At 49.1% G+C, this 18170-nt stretch overlaps 1 protein-coding gene across 2 annotated transcripts in view; it reads right to left on the minus strand.

Moving 5' to 3' along the window:
• Positions 1-18170, minus strand: part of nckipsd (NCK interacting protein with SH3 domain) — a 429686-nt gene that overhangs the window by 25317 nt on the left and 386199 nt on the right. For both annotated transcript variants that reach the window (XM_072471987.1, XM_072471988.1), the window contains one exon: positions 3813-3985. In XM_072471987.1, the coding sequence (XP_072328088.1) occupies positions 3813-3985 (173 nt within the window). The remainder of the gene's footprint in view (positions 1-3812; positions 3986-18170) is intronic.

Below are 18170 nucleotides of genomic sequence, written 5' to 3' on the forward strand. Positions count from 1 at the left end.
GGGCCAGGGATGTCTCGGATCGAATCTGCAGGATTCTTAAGGGGGAGGGGGAGCAACCAGAAGTCATGGTGCACATAGGCACCAATGACATAGCTAAGAAAAGGGATGAGGATCTAAAACGTGATTTTAGGGAGTTACGTTGGAAGCTAAAGAGCAGGGCAAGCAGAGTAGTGATCTCAGAATTGCTACCGGTGCCACGTGCAAGTGAGGCAAGGAACAGAGAGCGAGTGCAGCTGAACACGCGGCTACAGAGCTGGTGCAGGAGGAAAGGCTTCAGATATGTGGATCATTGAGATATCATCTGGGGAAGGTGGGACCTGTACATGAAGGGCGGATTGCACCTAAACTGGAGGGGCACCAATATCCTGGGCGGGAGATTTGCTACAGCTCTTTGTGAGGGTTTAAACTAGTTTGGCAAGAGGGTGGGCACTAGAGCTACGGATCAGAGGATAGGGTAGCTGTTGAATAGGCAGAAATAGTATACAGCAAGTCTGTGAGGAAGGATAGACAGTTGAGAGTGCAAAGTTGCACTCAGCGGAATGGGTTAAAGTGTGTCTATTTCAATGCAAGGAGTGTCAGGAATAAGGGCGAGGAACTTAAAGCATGGATCAGTACTTGGAACTATGATGTTGTGGCCATTACGGAGACATGGATTTCACAGGGGCAGGAACGGTTGGTAGATGTTCTGGGGTTTAGATGTTTTCAGAAGAATAGGGAGGGAGGTAAGTATAGGGAGGTAAAAGAGGAGGGGGAGAGGCACTGTTAATTAGGGAGTGCACCACAGCTGCAGAAAAGGAGGTAGTTGAGGAGGGTTTGTCTACTGAGTCAGTATGGGTGGAAGTCAGAAACAAGAAAGGAGCAGTCACTTTATTGGGAGTTTTCTATAGACCTCCCAATAGCAGCAGAGAGATAGAGGAACAGATTAGGGCAGAATCTGTGATTGGAAAAGTGCAGAAGTAACAAAGTTGTTGTCATGGGTGACTTAAACTTCTCTAATATTGACTGGAACCTCCTTAGTGCAAATGGTTTGGATGGAGCAGATGTCAGGTGTGTACAGGAAGGATTCCTGGCTCAATATGTAGATAGGCTGACTCGGGGTGGGGGGAGGCCATATTGGACTTGGTGCTCGGCAACGAACCAGGCCAGGTGTCAGGTGTCTCGGTGGGAGAGCATTTCGGTGACAGTGACCACAACTCCTTGACCTTTACCATAGTCATGGAGAGGGATAGGAACACACAGTATGGGAAGGTATTTAATTGGTGGAGGGGAAATTATACTGCTATTTGACAGAAGCTGAGGAGCAGAAAGTGGGAAAAACTGTTCTTGGGGAAATGCACAACAGTAATGTGGGGATTGTTTAAGGAGCACTTGCTGCGAGTGCTGAATAGTTTTGTCCCACTGAGACGAGGAAGGAATGGTAAGGTGAAGGAGCCTTGGATGACAAGAGAAGTGGAGCTTCTGGTCAAGAGGAAGAAGGAAGCTTACGTAAAGTTGGGGAAGCAAGCATCTGACTCGGCTCTAGAGGGTTACAAGGTAGCCAGGAAGGAACTCAAAAATGGACTGAGGAGAGCTAGAAGGGGACATGAAAAAGCCCTGGCGGGAAGGATTAGGGAAAACCCCAAGGCGTTCTACACTTATGTGAGAAATAAGTGGATGATCAGAGCGAGAGATGACCAGGGTGGGGTTACTGGGTATGGGGATAGGGTGGAGGTGTGGGCTTGGGTAGGGTGCTCTTTCAAAGAGCCGGTGCAGACTCGATGGGCCGAATGGCCTCCTTCTGCACTGTAAATTCTATGATCTATGAGAGTAGGGCCGATCAGGGACAGTGGAGGGAACTTGTGCCTAGAGTCTGGGGAGATGGGGGAGGCCCTAAATGAATACTTTGCTTCAGTATTCACTCGAGAGAGGGACCTTGTTGCCCATGAGACCAGTGTGAACCAGGTTAATAGACTCAAACAGGTTGACATTAAGAAGGAGGATGTGCTGGAAATTTTGAAAAGCGTCAGGATAGATAAGTCCCCTGGGCCTGACGGGATATACCGTAGTAACGGGAAGTTAGGGAGGAGATTGCTGCGTCGTTGGCGATGATCTTTGCGTCCTCACTCTTCACTGGAGTAGTACCGGATGTTTGGAGGGAGGCGAATGTTGTTCCCCTGTTCAAGAAAGGGAATAGGGAAATCCCTGGGAATTACAGACCCATCAGCCTTACGTCTGTGGGTGAGCAACATATTGGAAAGGATTCTGAGAGATAGGATTTATGATTATTTAGAAAAACAGTTTGATTAAAGATAGTCCGCATGGCTTTGTGAGGTCATGCCTCACAAGTCTCACTGAATTCTTTGAGGATGTGACGAGACACATTGATGAAGGTCGGGCAGTGGATGTGGTGTATATGGATTTCAGTAAGGCATTTGATAAGGTTCCCCATGGTAGGCTCATTCAGAAAGTTAGGGGGCATGGGATACAGGGAAATTTGGCTGTCTGGATACAGAATTGGCTGGCCGAAAGAAGACAGCGAGTAGTAGTGGATGGAAAGTATTCCGCCTGGAGGTCGGTGACCAGTGGTGTCCCACAGGGATCCGTTCTGGGACCTCTGCTCTTTGTGGTTTTTATAAATGACTTGGATGAGGAAGTGGAAGGGTGGGTTAGTAAGTTTGCCAATGACACGAAGGTTGGTGGAGTTGTAGATAGTGTTGAGGGCTGTTGCAGGTTACAACAGGACATTGACAGTATGCAGAGCTGGGCTGAGAAGTGGCAGATGGAGTTCAACCTTGATAAATGTGAAGTGATTCATTTTGGAAGGTCGAATTTGAATGCTGAATACAGGGTTAAAGACAGGATTCTTGGAAGTGTGGAGGAACAGAGGGATCTTGGGGTCCATATACATGGATCCCTCAACGTTGCCACCCAGGTTGATAGGGTTGTTAAGAAGGCGTATGATGTGTTGGCTTTCATTAACAGGGGGTTTGATTTTAAGAGCCGCAAAGTTTTGCTGCAGCTTTATAAAACCCTGGTTAGACCACACTTGGAATATTGTGTCCAGTTCTGGTCGCCTCATTATAGGAAGGATGTGGATGCTTTGGAGAGGGTACAGAGGAGATTTACCAGGATGGTGCTTGGACTGGAGGGCATGTCTTATGAAGAAAGGTTGAGGGAGCTAGGGCTTTTCTCACTGGAGCGAAGAATGCAGAGAGGCGACTTGATAGAGGTGTACAAGGTGATGAGAGGCATGGATAGAGTGGAGAGGCATGGATAGAGTGGATAGCCAGAGACTTCTCCCCAGTGTGGAAATGTCTGTCACGAGGGGACCTAATTTTAAGGTGATTGGAGGAAGGGAGATGTCAGAGGTAGGTCCTTTACACAGAGAGTGGTGGGTGCATGGAATGCACTGCCAGCAGAGGTGGTGGAGTCAGAGGCATTAGGGACATTTAAGCGACTCTTAAGACCGGCACATGGACAGCAGTAAATTGAAGGGGTGTAGGTTAGGTTGATCTTGGATTAGGATAAATGGTTGGCACAACATCTTGGGCTGAGGGGCCTGTACTGTGCTGTACTGTTCTATATTCTATGTCTATGTCCTATGTTTAGCTGCCAATCATGTCCTTCCCTCAATCAGGTCTCTGTAATGGCAACAACATCATAGTTCCAAGTATTTACATAATAGTCTCTTATTTACAAACTCAATACTTCCCTCCAACCTCATTTACCCATGATAATGTTGGACACCCTTTGCCAACCTGTGTCAAATCCCGGCAATGTTAATATTGGGTTAGTGAAGAAATTCATGATTAGTATTGCTGTATTGTTCTGACCTTTTCTCCTGGTGAGAGATCAGAGATCTGACGCACAATGATATCAATCATCACCATCATGTCAGTGCGGTAAAATATTCTCGCTGTGTCCTTGTCAGTAAAAACATCCTGGAGGAACTTGAGCACAGAGTGTGGTGGTTGGGGTTGGTGCTTGAAGATATTCACTGGGTCATCTAAAGACAAAAGGTGAAGATTAATGTTAAGGCAATTAATTATGAACCTTTACAAAAGAAACAATTTGTACACATCTGCATGATAAGTGCAGAGGTTTGCATAGGTCATTTTTGATACAAAGTAATGTTTCAAAGAAAACTTGCTGCTACAGGTTAAAGGAGGTGCAATTTATAAGAAAAGATAGGAACCAGAGCTTACAGACTCACCACAGCAACACTTCCTGGGGATCATCTCAGAAACTGCCCAGGACTCACTTAAGTTTAGACAACACAAACTTCAAGGAGGAGTTAGTGAAATGAAATGAAAATTGCTTATTGTCACAAGTAGGTTTCAAATGAAGGTACTGTGAAAAGCCTCTAGTCGCCACATTCCGCCGCCTGTTCGGGAGGCTGGTACGGGAATTGAACTGTGCTGCTGGCCTGCCTTGGTCTGCTATAAAAGCCAGCGATTTAGCCCTGTGCTAAACCAGCCCCTTTTAGACGGGGAGATGAGAGCTAGTGTACACAGGGAGATACTGTGAAAGGGAGTTAGTGTGCACGGGAGATATTGAGATGGAGTGCCAGAATACAAGGGGAGATACTAATTTTTTAATAATCTTTATGGTCACACGTAGGCTTACATTGACATTGCAATGAAGTTACTGTGAAAAGCCCCTAGTCACCACAGTCCGGCGCCTGTTCGGGTACACAGAGGGAGAATTCAGAATGTCCAAATTACCTAACAAGCACGTCTTTCTGGACTTGTGGGAGGAACCGGAGCACCCGGAGGAAACCCACGCAGGCACAGGGAGAGCGTTCAGACTCCACACAGACAGTGACCCGGGAATCGAACCTGGGACTCTGGTGCAGTGAAGCAACAGTGCTAACCATTGTGCTGCAGTGCCGCTCCTCTGCTAGGGAGTTAGTGTACACGGGAGATAGTGAGATGGAGTGCTATGTATATGGGAAGATACTGTGATAGGGAATTAGTGTACACGGGAGATATTGTGATGCGAGAGTCCGTGTACGCAGGACATACTGAGATGGAGTGCTATGTATATGCTGAGATACTGTGATGGGGAGCTAGTGTACATGGGAGATATGGAGATGGAGTGCGAGTGAATATGGGGAGATACTGATAGTGGTAGATGGAGTGCTCGTATATGTGAGGAGATACTGTGATAGGGAGTTGTACACAGGAGATACGTGATAGGAAGTTCATGTACACGAGAGATACAGAGATGGAGTGCTAGTGTACACGGGGAGATACTGTGATAGAGAGTTAATGTACACGGGAGATACGGAGTGATTTAGTGTACACGGGGAGAAATGTGATGGGGAGTTAGTGTACACAGGGAGATACTGTGATGGGGAGTTAGTGTTCACGGGGAGGCACTGCGATAGGCAGTTAGCGTATGGGGAGATAGTGAGACAGAGTGCGAGTATACATAAGGAGATATTGTGATGGGGAGTTAGTATACACTGGGAGATACTGTGATGGGGAGTTAATGTACACGGGGAGATACTGTGATGGAGAGTTCGTATACACAGGGAGATACTGTGATGGGGAGTTAATGTACACGGGGAGATACTGTGATGGGGAGTTAGTGTACACGGGGAGATACTGTGATGGGGAGTTAGTATACGCAGGGAGATACTGTGATGGGGAGTTAACGTACACGGGAAGATACTGTGATGGGGAGTTAGTGTACAGGGGGAGATACTGCGATGGGGAGTTAGTGTACAGGGAAGATACTGCGATGGGGAGTTAGTGTATATGGGGAGATGCTGCGATGGGGAGTTAGTGTACAGGGAAGATATTGCGTTGGGGAGTTAGTGTACCGGGAAGATACTGTGTTGGGAGTTAGTGTACAGGGGGAGATACTGCGATGGGGAGTTGTTGTACAGGGAAGATATTGTGATGGGGAGTTAGTGTACAGGGGGAGAAACTGCGATGGGGAGTTAGTGTACATGGGGAGATACTGCGATGGGGAGTTAGTGTACAGGGAAGATATTGTGATGGGGAGTCTGTGTACAGGGGAGATACTGTGATGGGAAGTTTGTGTACAGGGGAGATACTGTGATGGGAAGTTCGTGTTCACGGGGAGATACTGCGATGGGGAGTTAGTGTACAGGGGGAGATACTGTGATGGGAAGTTAGTGTACACGGGGAGATACTGCGATGGGGAGTTAGTGTACATGGGGAGATACTGCGATGGGAAGTTAGTGTACACGGGCAGATACTACGATGGGGAGTTAGTGTACAGGGGGAGATACTGTGCAGGGAAGTTAGTGTACACGGGGAGATACTGCGATGGGGAGTTAGTGTACATGGGGAGATACTGCGATGGGGAGTTAGTGTACATGGGGAGATACTGCGATGGGGAGTTAGTGTACATGGGGAGATACTGCGATGGGGAGTTAGGGTACAGGAGGAGATACTGCGATGGGGAGCTAGTGTATACGGGAGATAGAGATGGAGTGCTAGTGCACACAGGGAGATACTGAGATGCGGAGTTAGTGCACAAGAAGGCTGCAAAAGGACATTGGTTAAGTGAAAGGGTAAAGATCTGGTAAAATGGAGAATAATGTGGATAAATGTGAAATTGTCCATTTCGGCAGCAAAAATAAAAACAACGGTTAATATCTAAACAGTGAAAGGGAGGTCGGGGACGGAGCTGCCCTGAGGGCGGGCCTGCGGGGGCATGTTGGGGATTGGCCTCAGAAAGGTGATGGCTAATCGGTGGAGGGGGGGGGAGCAAGAAGCCCCCCCCCCCCCCCCCGGACCAGGCTGATCACGTGGAATGTTCGAGGGGTAAATGGGCGTGTTCGCGCATTTGAGGGGATTGAAGGCGGACGTGGCAATGTTACAGGAGACTCATCTTAGGGTAACCGATCAGACTAGTTTAAGAAAAGGATGGGTTGGGCAGGTATTTCACTCAGGGCTGGACTCAAGGGGTCGCGATCCTGATTAATAAGCGACTGTCATTCGAGGCAGGAAGAATAGTTGCGTATGTGGGAGGGCGATATTTCTTGGTTAGTGGTAGGGGGGGGGGGTTGGGGGGGGTGGTGGTGGAAGAGAAGAGAACACTTCAACACAGTCATTGACCCAAGGCTAGACCGGTCAAGCTTAAGGACAAGGCAGGGTACCAGCAATGGCAAAGGAGCTAAAGTGATTAATGGAGCAGATGGGGCGGGGGGGGGGGCATCTTGAACAGGGCTTTACTGATGGGGGTAGTGGACACTGAGCATTCAGCGATCACGGTCTCAGATCATACCCCGCACCGGGTGGACCTACAGGTGAGCAAGGAGGGTGCCCATCGCCCACATTGGAGATTAGAAGTCGGACTGTTAGCAGATGAGGTGGTGTGCGGGCGGGTGGGGAAATGCATCCAGAACTATCTGGAAGAGGGGGCGGGCTGGCATTGCCGAACTTTAGCAATTACTATTGGGCGGCAAATATAGCCATGATTAGGAAGTTAGTGGTGGTGGGGGTCGATGTGGGACCGAGTAGAGCTGGCATCATGTAAGGGCACTAGTTTGGGGGCATTGGTAACGGCACGTCTGCCGTTCCCGCCGGCCCGGTACTCCACCAGGTGGTGGCGGCCCTGAGAGTCTGGGGACAATGGAGGAAACAGGTGGGAGCAGAGGGAGTATTGGTCCGGTCTCCAATCTGTAATAATCACCGGTTTGCCCCGGGGAGGCTAGATGGAGGGTTTTGGAGATGGCAAAGAGCAGGGATCGAGAGGATGGGAGATATGTTTATAGAGGGGAGCTTCCCCAGCCTGAGGGAGTTGGAGGAGAAATTTGAATTGACGGGAGGGAATGAGTATAGGTACCTGCAGGCGAGGGACTTCCTATGCAGGCAGGTCTCAAACTCCCGCTCCTACCACCAAGGGGGATACAGGACAGGGTAGTTTCCAGAGTATGGGTGGGAGAAGGGAGGGTTTCGGACATCTATAAAGAACTCATGGGGTCAGAGGAAATACAGACCGAGGAGCTGAAACACAAATGGGAAGAGGGGTTAGGAGGAGAGATAGAGGATGTTCTCTGGGCGGATGCGTTGAGTAGAGTCAACGCGTCCACAATATGTGCCAGGCTCAGTCTGATACAATTTATGGTTGTTCACCGGGCACACATGACAGTGGCCCGGATGAGCAGGTTTTTGGGATAGTGTGTGCTAGGTGTGCGGGAGGTGTGCAAGGTGTGCGGGCGGACCATGTTCATATGTTCTGGGCATGCACAAAGCTTTGGGGATTCTGGCAGGGGTTTGCGGATGTCATGTCCAAGGTGTAAAAACAAGGGTGGCACCAAGTCCAGAGGTGGCGATTTTCGGAGTGCCGGAAGATCCAGGAATCCAGGAGGAGAAATAGGCAGACGGGCAGCACGGTAGCACAAGTGGATAGCACTGTGGCTTCACAGCGCCAGGGTCCCACGTTCAATTCCCCGCTGGGTCACTATCTGTGCGGAGTCTGCATGTTGTCCCCGTGTCTGCGTGAGTTTCCTCCGGGTGCTCCGGTTTCCTCCCACAGTCCAAAGATGTGCGGGTTAGGTGGATTGGTCATGATAAATTGCCCTCAGTGTCCAAAAAGGTTAGGTGGGGTTACGGGGATAGAGTGGAGGAGTGGGCTTAAGTGGCGTGCTCTTTCCAAGAGCCGGTGCAGACTCGATGGGCCAAATGGCCTCCTTCTGCACTGTATATTCTGTGAGAGGTAAGGTTTGTATCCACTATAGTTTAGAAGAGTAAGAGGCAACAAGAGGGTTACAGTCATAGAATTTACAGTGCCATTCGGTCCATCGAGTCTGCACTGACCCTTGGAACGAGCACTCTACCCAAGCCCACACCTCCATCCTATCTCCGTAACCTAGTAACCCCACTTAACCTTTTTGGACACTAAGGGCAATTTAACATGGAAGGAAATCCACGCAGACACGGGGAGAACATGCAGACTCCGCACAGACTGTGACCCAAGCCGGGAATCGACCCTGGGACCCTGGAGCTGTGAAGCAATTGTGATAACCACTGTGCTGCCCTGTCAGGGGAAGGAAAGGGAATGGGCAGACAGTGAAGGGATCCCCGATGGCCATTCAGGGGGGGGGGGGGGGGGGGGGAAACCTACCAGGGGATGGCCCTAGCTGCCAGGTGTCTGGCACTGAGCCTGGCTCTGTGGCTCAGAATAGAAAAGCGATAGTGATAGGAGACTCAATGGTTAGGGGAACGGATAGGAGATTCTGTGGTCGCGAACGAGACTCCCGGAAGGTTTGTTGCCTCCCGGGTGCCAGGTCCAGGGATGTCTCGGATCGAGTCTACAGGATTCTTAAGGGGGAGGAGGAGGAACCGGAAGTCATGGTGCACACAGGCACCAATGACATAGCTAAGAAAAGGGATGAGGATCTAAAAAGTGATTTTAGGGAGTTAGGTTGGAAGCTAAAGAGCAGGACAAGCAAGTCATCTCAGGATTGCCACTGGTGCCGCATGCTAGTGAGGCAAGGAACAGGGAGCGAGTGCAGCTGAACACGTGGCTACAGGGCTGGTGCAGGAGGGAAGGCTTCAGATATGTGGATCATTGAGATACCTTTTGGGGAAAGTGGGACCTGTACTTGAAGGATGGGTTGCACCTAAACTGGAGGGGCACCAATATCCTGGGCCGGAGATTTGCTAGAGTTCTTCGGGAGGGTTTAAATTAGTTTGGCAGGAGGATGGGAACCAGAGCTATGGATCAGAGGATAGGGTAGCTGTTGAACAGGCAGAAATAGCAGACAGCAAGTCTGTGAGGGAGGATCGACAGTTGATAGGGCAAAGTTGCACTCAGTGGGATGGGTTAAAGTGTGTCTGTTCAATGCAAGGAGAGTCAGGAATAAGGGAGATGAACTTAGAACATGGATAGTACTTGGAACTATGATGTTGTGGCCATTACGGAGACATGGATTTCACAGGGGCAGGAATGGTTGTTAGATGTTCTGGGGTTTAGATGTTTTAAGAAGAATAGGGAGGGAGGCAAGGGAAGACTGGGAGTGACACTGTTAATTAGGGAGTGCATCACAGCTGCAGAAAAGGAGGTAGACGAGGAGGGTTGTCTACGGAGTCAGTATGGGTGGAAGTCAGAAACAAGAAAGGAGCAGTCACTTTATTGGGAGTTTGCTATCGACCCGCCAATAGCAGCAGAGAGATAGAGGAACAGATTGGGTGGCAGATCTTGGAAAGATGCAGAACTAACAGAGTTGTCGCCATGGGTGACTTCAACTTTCCTGATATTGACTGGAACCTCCTTAGTGCAAATGGTTTGGATGGAGCAGATTTTGTCAGGTGTGTCCAGGAAGGATTCCTGAGTAAATTTGTAGATAGGCCGACTAGAGGGGAGGCCATATTGGATTTGGTACTTGGCAACAAACCAGGCCAGGTGCCAGATGTTTTGGTGGGAGAGCAGCCAAGACAGTGACCACAACTCCTTGACCTTTACCATACTCATGGAGAGGGATAGGAACAGACAATATGGGAAGGTATTTAATCGGGGGAGGGGAAACTATACTGCTATTAGACAGGAGCTGAGGAGCATAAATTGGGAAATGCACAACAGTAATGTGGGGATTGTTTAAGGAGCACTTGCTGCGAGTTCTGGATAGTTTTGTCCTCCTGAGACAAGGAAGGAATGGTAAAATGAAGGAGTTCTTTACGCAGAGGGTGGTGGGTGCCTGGAACGCATTGACGGCGGAGGTGGTAGAGGCAGGCACGATAGCGTCATTTAAGAAGTATCTAGACAGATACATGAATGGGCAGGGGGCAGAGGGATACAGGTCCTTAGAAAATGGGCAGTTTTAGATAGAGGATCTGGATAGGCGCAGGCTTGGAGGGCCTGTTCCTGTGCTGTAATCTTTCTTTGTTCTTTGAGCCTTGGAAGTGGAGCCTTCCAAGAGAAGTGGAGCTTATGGTCAAGAGGAAGAAGGAAGCTTACACAAGGTTGTGGAAGCAAGGATTTGGCACGGCTCTAGAGGGTTATAAGGTAGCCAGGAAGGAACTCAAAAATGGACTGAGGAGAGCTAGACGGGGGCATGAAAAAGCCCTGGCGGGAAGGATTAGGAAAAACCCCAAGACGTTCTACACTTATGTGAGAAATAAGAGGATGATCAGTGTGAGAGTAGGGCCGATCAGGGATAGTGGCGGGAACTTGTGCCTAAAGTCTGAGGAGGTAGGGGAGACCCTAAATGAATAATTTGCTTCAGTATTCACGAGAGAGAGGGACCTTGTTGCTCGTAAGAACAGTGTGGACCAGGTTAATAGGCTCAAACGAGTTGATATTAAGGAGGAGGATGTGCTGGAAATTTTGAAAAGCACCAGGATAGATAAGTCCCCTGGGCCTGACAGGATATACCCAAGGTTACTACGGGAAGCGAAGGAGGAAATTGCTGCGCCGTTGGTGATGATCTTTGCATCCTCACTCTCCACTGGAGTAGTACCGGATGATTGGAGGGAGGGGAATGTTGTTCCCCTGTTCAAGAAAGGGATTAGGGAAATCCCTGGGAATTACAGACCAGTCAGTCTTGCGTCGGTGGTGAGCAAATTACTCGAAAGGATTCTGAGAGATAGGATTTATGATTATTTAGAAAACATTTGTTTGATTAAAGATAATCAACATGGCTTTGTGAGGGGCAGGTCATGCCTCACAAGCCTCAGTGAATTTTTTGAGGATGTGACGAGACACATTGATGAAGGTCGGGCAGTGGATGTAGTGTATATGGATTTCAGTGAGGCATTTGATAAGGTTCCCCATGATAAGGCTCATTCAGAAAGTTAGGTGGCATGGGTTACAAGAAATTTGGCTGTCTGGATACAGAATTGGCTGGCCGAAGGAAGACAGCGAGTAGTAGTGGATGGAAAGTATTCTGCCTGGAGGTTGGTGACCACAGGGATCTGTTCTGGGACCTCTGCTCGTTTTGGTTTTTATAAATGACTTGGATGAGGAAGTGAAAGGGTGGGTTAGTAAGTTTGCCGATGACACGAAGGTTGGTGGAGTTGTAGATAGTGTTGAGGGCTGTTGCAGGTTACAACAGGACATTGACAGGATGCAGAGCAGGGCTGGGAAGTGACAGATGGGGTTCTACCTAGATAAATGTGAAGTGATTCATTTTGGAAGGTCGAATTTGAATGCTGAATACAGGGTTAAAGGCAGGATTCTTGGAAGTGTGGAGGAACAGAGGGATCTTGGGGTCCACGTACATAGATCCCTCAAAGTTGCCACCCTAGGTTGATAGGGTTGTTAACATGGCATATGGTGTGTTGGCTATCATTAACAGGGGGATTGAGTTCAAGAGCCGAGAGTTTCTGCTGCAGCTTTATAAAACCCTGGTTAAACCATGCTTGGAATATTGTGTCCAGTTCCGGTCGCCTCATAAGAGGAAGGATGTGGATGTTTTGGAGAGGGTGCAGAGGAGATTGACCAAGATGATGCTTGGACTGGAGGGCATGTCTTATGAAGAAAGGTTGAGGGAGCTAGGGCTTTTCTCACTGGAGCAAAGACAGAAGAGAGGTGACATGATAGAGGTGTACAAGGTGATGAGAGGCATGGATAGAGTGGATAGCCAGAGACTTTTCCCCAGGGCGGAAATGGCTGTCACAAGGGACATAATTTTAAGGTGTTTGGAGGAAGGGACAGAACATAGAAAAATAAAGCACAGAACAGGCCCTTCGGCCCACGATGCTGTGCCGAACCTTTGTCCTAGATTAATCATAGATTATCATAGAATTTACAGTGAAGGAGGCCATTCGGCCCATCGAGTCTCTTGGAAAGAGCACCCAACCCAAGGTCAACACCTCCACCCTATCCCCATAACCCAGTAACCCCACCCAACACCAAGGGCAATTTTGGACACTAAGGGCAATTTATCATGGCCAATCCACCCAACCTGCACATCTTTGGACTGTGGGAGGAAACCGGAGCACCTGGAGGAAACCAACGCACACACATAGAACAGTACAGCACAGAACAAGCCCTTCGGCCCGCGATGCTGTGCCGAGCCTTGTCCGAAACCTAGATCAAGCTATCCCACCCCCTGTCATTCTGGTGTGCTCCATGTGCCTATCCAATAACCGCTTGAAAGTTCCTAAAGTGTCCGACTCCACTATCACAGCAAGCAGTCCATTCCACACCCTAACCACTCTGAGAAAAAAACCGACCTCGGACATCCCACGGGGAGGATGTGCAGACTCCGCACAGACAGTGACCATAGCCGGAATCAAACCTGGGACCCTGGAGTTGTGAAGCAATTGTGCTATCCACAATGCTACCGTGCTGCCCTTAGGAACAAACTAATCTACACTATAGCATTCTACCGTAATCTATGTACCTATCCAATAGCTGCTTGAAGGTCCCTAATGTTTCCGACTCAACTACTTCCACAGGCAGTGCATTCCATGCCCCCACTACTCTCTGGGTAAAGAACCTACCTCTGACATCCACCCTACATCTGCCACCATTCACCTTAAATTCATGTCCCCTTGTAATGGTTTAACCACCCGGGGAAAAAGTCTCTGACTGTCTACTCTATCTATTCCCCTGATCATCTTATAAACCTCTATCAAGTCGCCCCTCATCCTTCTCCGTTCTAATGAGAAAAGGCCTAGCACCCTCAACCTTTCCTCGTAAGACCTACTCTCCATTCCAGGCAACATCCTGGTAAATCTCCTTTGCACCTTTTCCAAAGCTTCCACATCCTTCCTAAAATGAGGCGACCAGAACTGTACACAATACTCCAAATGTGGCCGTACCAAAGTTTTGTACAGCTGCATTATCACCTCTCGGCTCTTAAATTCAATCCCTCTGGGTTTTTTGGGGGGTTTTTTTGTCTTTGTTTTTAAATTTTTTAAATTCTCCTCCTGTTTCACATTTTCTCCCACATTTACATCCATCAACAATAAACAATAATCAGCAAAATATGTCAATCCCCATAATAACAACGATCCCATCTACCCACCGACCCCCAAACCTCAACCCGCATGTTTACATAAACAAATGACAAAAAGGAATCAGAGATTACCCGTAGTCACCCTTAATCTTACACAGCTCACCCCCCCCCCCCACAAACCCCCAAGTCTCCAGCTCCTCCCGTCCACTGCCTCTTGTAAAACTCCCCCTCCCAACCTCGGTTCCTTCCCCCCGACTTTCCACCCCGGCTAGACCACTCGGACCCTGTTCTGCCAGGCTCCGATGGCCGCAGCCACTCCCCCCACCTCACTCCCGTTCACTGGCCGGCTTAAACCGGCCAGCGTGGAGGCCCCCGCCCGGGTCCCTTTCCCCCTTGCCCGGCCCTAGGAAAGCCCAAAGATCCACTTTTAGCACACAAACCCCGCATATTCACCTACACCCCAAAGAACCCTCAGTTCGAGTGAAAGTCCCGTCCCTTCCCTTGTCCAAATATACACCACACTGGCTCCTTTAGCCTCTATACCCGCGTGCAGTGATACAAAAAAGAAGAAAATACAGTCACGAGGTTTCATCGGCACATGGCCATTCCTCAATTTGTCAGCTCTGCCAGTCCTTCTGCTTTCGCAAACTCCTCCGCTGCTTCCGCCGTTCCAAAATAAAGGTCCCTGAGCTTGTAAGTCACCCTCAGCTTCGCTGGATATACAATGCCGCACCGTACCTTGCTAATGTACAGTGCCCTCTTCACCCGGTTGAAGGCAGCCTGCCTCTTCGCCAGCTCCACCGTAAAGTCCTGGTATACACGTATACCAGCTCCAGCCCACTGCACCACCCGCTTCTGCTTGGCCCAGCTCAGGACCTTTTCCTTCACACTGTACCTACGGAAGCACAGAGTCACTGCCCTTGGCGGCTCACTCGCCTTTGGTACAGGCCTCCACGACCGAAGAGCCCGATCCAGTTCATATCGGGAGGGACCTCCCCCTCCCCCAATAGTTTTGCCAGCATCGCGGCAAAATACTCAGTCGGCTTCGGTCCTTCAAATCCTTCGGGCAGCTCCACAATCCTCAAATTCTGTCGCCTGGATCTGTTTTCCAGGTCTTCCATTTTTCCTCGCAGATCCTTGTTAGTGTCCATCACCTTCCGCATCTCCTTCCCCATCGAGGCAAGTTGATCACCGTGCTGCAATAACGTCTCCTCCACTTCCTTCAGCGCCTCCCCTTGCTCTCGCACCTCCGCCACTGCGCTCGCCACCTCTGTCCTCACCGGGGAAACCGCCTCCTCCACCAGCACACTCAAAACCTCCCTCATCTCCTTCCTCACCGTCTCCATGCATTTCGTAATCTGCGCCAACTGCTTTTCGAATTCCGCAGCCATCACCGTAGTTATTTCTTCAGCCGTAAACAATGCGGCCTCCCCTGGTGCTCCAGCCTCCATTTACCTTGGTGACCCCGCGGTGACCTTTCCACTCCCCGACGGACCTTCAGCTGTTTTTTTTACGGCCGATTTTTTGCTCACCCTCGACATTTTTCTTTTTTTTTCTGTGCCTTCACTGTGCCTCCTCCGTGCCTTCTCACTACTTCTGGCGCCTCTGTGGACCCTGGGACCGGGCTTAAAGCCCCGAAAATGCCGTTCCCGAACGGGAGCCCTCCATTGTGCGGCCGCCTCCCGCCCGCCGTCACCGGAAATCCGTCTCTGAGATTATTCCAATCCCTCTGTTAATGAACGCTAGCACACCATAGGCCTTCTTCACAGCTCTATCCACTTGAGTGGCAACTTTCAAAGATGTATGAACATAGACCCCAAGGTCTCTCTGCTCCTCCACACTGCCAAGAACTCTACCGTTAACCCTGTATTCCGCATTCATATTTGTCCTTCCAAAATGGACAATCTCACACTTTTCAGGATTAAACTCCATCTGCCACTTCTCAGCCCAGCTCTGCATCCTATCTATGTCTCTTTGAGGCCGACAACAGCCTTCCTCACTATCCACAACTCCAATAATCTTCGTATCGTCTGCAAAGTTACTGACCCACCCTTCAACTCCCTCATCTAAGTCATTAATGGAAATCACAAACAGCAGAGGACCCAGAACTGATCCCTGCGGTACGCCACTGGTAACTAGGATCCAGGCTGAATATTTGCCATCCACCACCACTCTCTGACTTCTATCGGTTAGCCAATTCGTTATCCAACTGGCCAAATTTCCCACTATCTGGAAATTTCCCTCCTTACTTTCTGCATAAGCCTACCATGGGGAACCTTATCAAATGCCTTACTAAAATCCATGTACACTACATCCACTGCTTTACCTTCATCCACATGCTTGGTCACCTCCTCAAAAAATTCAATAAGACTTGTAAGGCAAGACCTACCCCTCACAAATCCTTGCTGACTACCCCTAATCAAGCAGTGTCTTTCCAGATGCTCAAAATCCTATCCTTCAGTACCCTTTCCATTACTTTGCCTACCACCGAAGTAAGACTAACTGGCCTGTAATTCCCAGGGTTATCCCTATTCCCTTTTTTGAACAGGGGCACGACATTCGTCACTCTCCAATCCCCTGGTACCACCCCTGTTGACAGTGAGGACGAAAAGATCATTGCCAACGGCTCTGCAATTTCATCTCTTGCTTCCCATAGAATCCTTGGATATATCCCGTCAGGCCCGGGGGACTTGTCTATCCTCAAGTTTTTCAAAAAGCCCAATACATCTTCCTTCCTAACAAGTATTTCCTCGAACTTACCAGTCTGTTTCACACTGTCCTCTCCAACAATATGGCCCCTCTCATTTGCAAAATCTGACAAAATCAGAAGTACTCGTTCAAGACCTCTCCCATCTCTTCAGACTCAATACACAATCTCCCGCTACTGTCCTTGGTCTACTACCCTCGCTCTCGTCATTCTCATATTTCTCACATATGTGTAAAAGGCCTTGGGGTTTTCCTTGATCCTACCCGCCAAAGATTGTTCATGCCCTCTCTTAGCTCTCCTAATCCCTTTCTTCAGTTCCCTCCTGGCTATCTTGTATCCCTCCAGCACCCTGTCTGAACCTTGTTTCCTCAGTCTCCTTCTTCCTCTTAACAAGACATTCAACCTCTCTTGTCAACCATGGTTCCCTCACTCGACCATCTCTTCCCTGCCTGACAGGGACATACATATCAAGGACACGTAGTACCTGTTCCTTGAACAAGTTCACTTGTGTCCTTCCCTGACAGCCTATGTTCTCAACTTATGCACTTCAATTCTTGTCTGACAACATCGTATTTACCCTTCCCCCAATTGTAAACCTTGCCCTGTTGCACGCACCTATCCCTCTCCATTACTAAAGTGAAAGTCACAGAATTGTGGTCACTATCTCCAAAATGCTCCCCCACTAACAAATCTATCACTTGCCCTGGTTCATTACCAAGTACCAAATCCAATATGCCCCTCTGGTCGGACAATCTACATACTGCGTTAGAAAAGCTTCCTGGACACACTGCACAAACACCACCCCATCCAAACTATTTGATCTAAAGAGTTTCCACTCAATGTTTGGGAAGTTGAAGTCACCCATGACTACTACCCTGTGACTTCTGCACCCTTCCAAAATCTGTGTCCCAATCTGCTGCTCCACATCTCTGCTACTATTGGGGGGCCTATAGAAAACTCCGAACAAGGTGACTGCTCCTTTCCTATTTCTGACTTCAACCCACACTACCTCAGTAGGCAGATACTCCTCGAACTGCCTTTCTGCAGCTGTTATACTATCTCTAATTAACAATGCCACCCCCCACCTTTTTTACCACCCTCCTTAATCTTATTGAAACATCTATAACCAGGGACCTCCAACAACCATTTCTGCCCCTTTCCTATCCAAGTTTCCGTGATGGCCACCACATTGTAGTCCCAAGTACCATGCCTTAAGTTCACCCACCTTATTCCTGATGCTTCTTGCATTGAAGTATACACACTTCAACCCATCTCCGTGCCTGCAAGTACTCTCCTTTGTCAGTGTTCCATTCCCCCACTGCCTCACTACACGCTTTGGCGTCCTGATATCGGCAACCTTAGTTGCTGGACTACAAATCCGGTTCCCTTTCCCCTGCCAAATTAGTTTAAACCCTCCCGAAGAGTACTAGAAAACCTCCCTCCCAGGATATTGGTACCCCTCTGGTTCAGATGCAACCCGTCCTGCTCGTCCAGGTCCCACCTTCCCCAGAATGCGCTCCAATTATCCAAATACCTGAAGCCCTCCCTCCTACACCATTCCTGCAGCCACGTGTTCAACTGCACTCTCTCCCTATTCCT

The sequence above is a fragment of the Scyliorhinus torazame genome, chromosome 13, assembly GCF_047496885.1.
Source record: "Scyliorhinus torazame isolate Kashiwa2021f chromosome 13, sScyTor2.1, whole genome shotgun sequence".
Classification (NCBI taxonomy): Eukaryota; Metazoa; Chordata; class Chondrichthyes; order Carcharhiniformes; family Scyliorhinidae; genus Scyliorhinus; species Scyliorhinus torazame.